Consider the following 5152-nt stretch of genomic DNA (forward strand, 5'->3'; position numbering starts at 1 on the left):
CATGGTCTTACCACCTCCTCTCTCATACGATCAGCTTCACCATGGTGGACCCACCGGGTGTAGTTCGGCGTAAACCCATTCTTGTGTAGATGTATACCCATGACTTCCTGGTTTTGCATTCTCCTGTTACCACACTTGCTGCAGGGACACAAAGCCATTTTCAGGTATCTAGCGGCCTTGCCAAATGCACGCTTCAAGAAACGATTGGTCTTGTTCATCCATTCAATGCTGGCATCACCCTGACTTGTCCGGCCCATGTACATCCACTGACGGTCCTCCATCCTCTAGCATATATAACATCTCCACAGGTGACCATCAATTGCATCTACGCGGTGTCCCTACTCTCTAATAGGTGAGGATAGGTCCTAATCCCACCCGCGGATGAGTAGATGAGGTTAGTTTCCATGCTCCGCTCCTATCATAGACAGAATTTCGGCAGCACCTCCCCGTTGTTCTCCCGATACACGTCCTGCAAGGGAGAGTGTGTATCCGGAGAACAACAGGGGGTGATGCTGAAACACCGTCTCGGACCGGAGCGGGCCATGGAAACTAACCCATCTACGCATCCGCGGGCTATCCAAAAAATATGGACAATCCGAAACAGATACGGTCGTAGATATGCAAAGATCTGCATACCTCCAAAGATATCTCTTTCGGACGGGAGACGCCTAACTGGGCTACACCGATCTACAACGATAGACAAGCGGAAAAAGAGGTGATTTATACCTAGGGTGTCGGTGAAGTCAGGCTAGCGAGGCAGTGGCGAGTCGACACAGTGGCGAGGCGACGCAGTGTAGGCAGACCCGCGACGCCGACAAAGACGATCGGGGACCTCCGGGTCACCTCCGACAGGTCCTGCTCTGCAAAAAAAAGAAACACGACACTATAAGTTCAAAATTTCGGCAGCACCTCCCCTGCATGGGGAGGTTTCCAAAACCAGCAAAAAACAACGACACGACGTCACAACTTGCTCGAAACTTTCTCAATTTTTTACCATGGCCTCTGCATGTGATAACAAGACACCTCGACAAGTTTCGTGATTTTCGGACTTCGTTTGGATTTTATATAATTTAAATACACTTTCCCCGCAAGTACCTCGTCATGTTACGACAACAAGATGCTCGTAATTTCATGTGAGTTCCTGGATACGGCCTCAACATACGCTAAACATCATGAATACCATTTTTTGAATGACCAAATTCCATTATTGCATGTACCTGCAATGCAAATTTGGAATATTCGAAAAAAATTCAACGAAACAAAAATAATTAAGGAAATATAGTAAAAAAACTCAAAATTATCCCAAATTTTGAAATGGAGATATAATTACAGTAGCAAGGCCCCACAAAAAATAGGACCAAAAAACAAAAAAAATTAATTTGCCGAGTGCCACCGTTGGCACTCGGCAAATAAGTCTTTGCCGAGTGTCAGGGCACGTGGCACTCGGCAAAGAATTTAAAAAAAAATAAAAAAATTCTTTGCCGAGCGCCAAACAGCGGGGCGGTCGGCAAAGGCTGACGGCAGGTGGCCGCCGTCACGCCGGCCACCTTTGCCGACGGTCGGAATTTGCCGAATGCCCGGCACTCGGCAAATTTTTTTTGCCGACGGCAAATCTTTGCCGAGCACCCGGCACTCGGCAAAGGCAGATTTTCGCCGACGGCCGGCAAAGGCAGATTTGCCGACGGCATTTCTTTGCCGAGTGCCGCTGGGTCTGGCTCTCGGCAAAGGCTGTCTTTGCTGAGTGCCCGATGGAATGCACTCGACAAACTATTTTGCACTCAGCAAAGTAATTCTCTCCGGTAGTGTACCTCCCCTTACTCGACAGCTTCTCACGCTATGGAATTATTTTCTTTGGTAAAGACTTGCCATTGGCCCATCAGTACTATAAATATGGTGCTTGCTTATTGCTTTCTCTTCGATTCATTTCCAGCCCCCTATTCTCCGTCATGGAACTTGAGCTTAGTCTAGGGGTTTCTCCGGCTCAAGCAAAGGGCACTGTCAAGCATATGCTGACATATACACGCGCAGGCGATGGAGAAGGCCATGAGCTTGTGCTAGAACTAGGACTACGGACAGCCAAAGGAGACGAACTAAACAATCTGAAGACATCCATGCAACCAGAAGACATGCAGGAAGAAGATCTTTACAAAGGCTGCCCTCTACCAACTGCCCCTTCAGAAACAGGTGCGAAAGAATTTTACATGTCTGAATCGGCGAGGTTAGCTAGGTACCTCTATGATAGATTGTGGCTTAAGCACATACGAGCACCCGCGGTGGTGGGTTGACCAACACAAGAGAGAGAGCGCCATGTGAGCAGCAAAGAGGAATCGGTTCCTTGAAAAAAAAGCATCATGGGGACCATATAATATAATAGAAAATTGCACATAGATTCTTTTTGTAATCTTCTCTGCTTTCTTCCGGCGCACATAGGAGTCGGTCAGATAGGTGAGAGAAATTTGTTTTTTTTTATTCACCACGAGTTGACTCCCAACCTTGCATCGGTTCTTCTCTCTCCTCCATGAGTCGTTCTCTCCCGTGCTTGAGTCGGTTCATCTGCATGCCACGTCGGACGATGAGTCACTTTTACTTTCCCACTGGCGAAGCTAGCCCTAAGAGCCCAAGTTCTTGTTCTTCTTGGACGTACGGTGATCAGTCCTTGTCTGTACAGGGAGTGTGAACTCATACTTGCAGGTGGAAGTTCCTGTGCTCCAGGCAGCTAAAGACAACGGTGGGTTTGGTGGTAGAACCAAGAAAAAGCTGAGGCTGAGCAAGGAGCAGTATGGGTTCCTGGACGACAGCTTCAAGGAGCACAGCACCCTGACGCCAGTAGGTGTTCTGATTACCATATGGCCCCCATACATGTCTGTCAAAAAAGAAATTACATGTCCTGTCGTATTTTTGGAAAAGAGTCCTGACGTGTTAAGACTTAAGTGAATTTTTTTTTGTTTAAAAAAATGAAAACAACTCAACTACCAAAAGAAATTCTGAGTATATACAGCTTATGTCAGAAAGTCATTGTAGAATGTAAGCCCGCCTATCATTGACAAGGATTTTATTTATTTTTCTTCCTATTTGCAGACAAAATAAGTAAGAAGTTAGAATATGCATGTCTCATTGAACTAAATTAATTTTGTTTTGTTTTGGAATACTACAGAGACAGAATAGTGATTTAGCGAGCCGGCTGAACCTTGAACCACGGCAAGTGGCGATCTGGTTTCAAAACAGAAGAGCTCGGTACGTAGTGCATGTCATAGACCCTTTTTCTCATTGATGATATATATATATATATATATATATATATATATATATATATATATATATATAGTGTGTCAATGTCGTCGACTTGTTTTATATATTATAGCGTGAAATCAATAACATCTCAGGACAAAGCAGCAGCAAACCAAGGAGGACTGCGAGAACCTGAAACGTGGCTGCGCGGCGCTAACACAGGAGAACCGAAGGCTCCAAGGAGAGGTCGCGGAACTGCGTGCCTTGCTTACCAACCCTGCAAGTTTTACAGCCACCAACCAGCTGCTCCGTTCCGTTCGGCACTGCCCTATCAGCTGAGGAGCCGAGCAGAGGGCCCCGCCAGGACCGATTTCTCTTGTACTCCTCGTAAGTGCTAGGGCAGCTCGATCTGCCGCTGCCCCATCGACGACGCTGCAGCAGCCGTGCCATGGATGCCGGCCTGCTGGCGTCCCAAGGTGCGTGCGTGTGTGTATAACGTACGGTTAGGAAGATGCATGAGTCCACGCGCAGCCCCCGGCCCCTTCGTCTCCAGCGTGGCGCCGGCGGGCGGTACCGGCAAGATGGATGTACAGGCCCGGTACGTAGGCAAGACGTATGCGCAGCGTGGAAAGGCCCAGCCGGTGCACCGGCACATGTATTAAGAGCTCCTTGTTACCGTGTACTCTATGCGTGTTTATGCAATATACACTAGCTTGTATTGTATGTTAAATATGTAGATATCTCGAGCGCTTTATTGTTTCGTGAGTTAAAGGCTTGCTCCGGTTTCCTTAGAATCCTGGCTGCCCCAACTGTGCCCGAATGTGACCATAGTCCACTGTGCCAGATTTGGACATCGCTGTCAGATTTGTGAGAACCGAGAGTGATGTACCTTCACTATCGGTTATGAGCTTGAAAATAAGAAAATGATTGGGGCTGGGCTAAAACCGACAGTGAAGTACCACATCATTGCTGGTTTGTGGCTTGAACCGGCAGTGTTTTTTCGACGGGCAGTGTTTTTGCGGCCACTTATCACTGCCGGTTCAAGCCACAAACCGGCAGTGATTTGGCTCTATCACTGTCAGTTCTAGCCAAGAACCGACGGTGATAAGCCTACAACACAAAAAGGCTGCAGTCATCCTCTTCTTCCTCCTCTCTTCCATCCCGAGAACGAAGACGCGCGTTTGGGTCCTTCCCTCCATTGTTGCGGCTACTCTTCACCATGAAGCTAGCGCTTGGATTTTGAAGAATGGCTTGATTTTTTTACTTTAAGGTTAGTAACAAACATCCACTCCTTTAATTTTGTTGCTTAATTAACTTCGTTTTGATTGCTACATTGTTTGATTCTTATTCTAGTTCTTTCTCCATTCTAGAGAGCACTTTTCCAATTGGACATTCGTGTAAGGCTCAAATTATGGTGAATCCATCATCCAAACGGTTGGTGTCTATAAACACATTTAAATTCCTAGCTAATTATTCAATGGTGGTCAAGATCATCATTGTTAGTATGTGATGCTATAATTAGTTCTTAGAAGTAGAGTAGAATAGTTGTTCTTTAATATTATGCAATAATTGTTTTTTACTACGATTTTTAATTTACAGGGCCGGGCTACCAATTTTAAATTTTCAATAATTAGTGTACAATAATGTTTTCCAAAAATGGTACTTTCGAGCTACAATTGTTGTTCACGAAGCTCGATTTCTTATTAATTCTTTGTAATTATGGTCTTAGTTTTTTTTTTGCAGAGATGGATCGAGAGTGGATGCATCTATCCCGAACAGACAAGCGGTACATGTATGGCGTCAGCCAGTTTATCACCGATGCCAAAGCCCATGCTGGGAATAGGAACCCTGCCTTCTGCCCATGCAAAGATTGCAAGAATCAAAGGAACTTTCGTCAAATTGAGTCTATACGATCGCACTTGAT

General features: G+C 45.9%; 1 protein-coding gene across 1 annotated transcript; it reads left to right on the forward strand.

Annotated features, from left to right (window-relative positions):
• The first annotated feature begins 1932 nt into the window (after positions 1–1932).
• LOC136509338 (homeobox-leucine zipper protein HOX7-like) lies at positions 1933–3958 on the forward strand. Its single transcript, XM_066504163.1, has 4 exons — positions 1933–2184; positions 2669–2826; positions 3155–3234; positions 3384–3958. Exons 1-4 carry the CDS (start codon positions 1947–1949, stop codon positions 3565–3567), a joined length of 660 nt encoding a protein of 219 aa, XP_066360260.1. The 5' UTR covers positions 1933–1946; the 3' UTR covers positions 3568–3958.
• The last annotated feature ends 1194 nt before the right edge of the window (positions 3959–5152 follow it).

The sequence above is a fragment of the Miscanthus floridulus genome, chromosome 15 (genome assembly GCF_019320115.1).
Source record: "Miscanthus floridulus cultivar M001 chromosome 15, ASM1932011v1, whole genome shotgun sequence".
In the NCBI taxonomy this organism is placed as follows: domain Eukaryota; kingdom Viridiplantae; phylum Streptophyta; class Magnoliopsida; order Poales; family Poaceae; genus Miscanthus; species Miscanthus floridulus.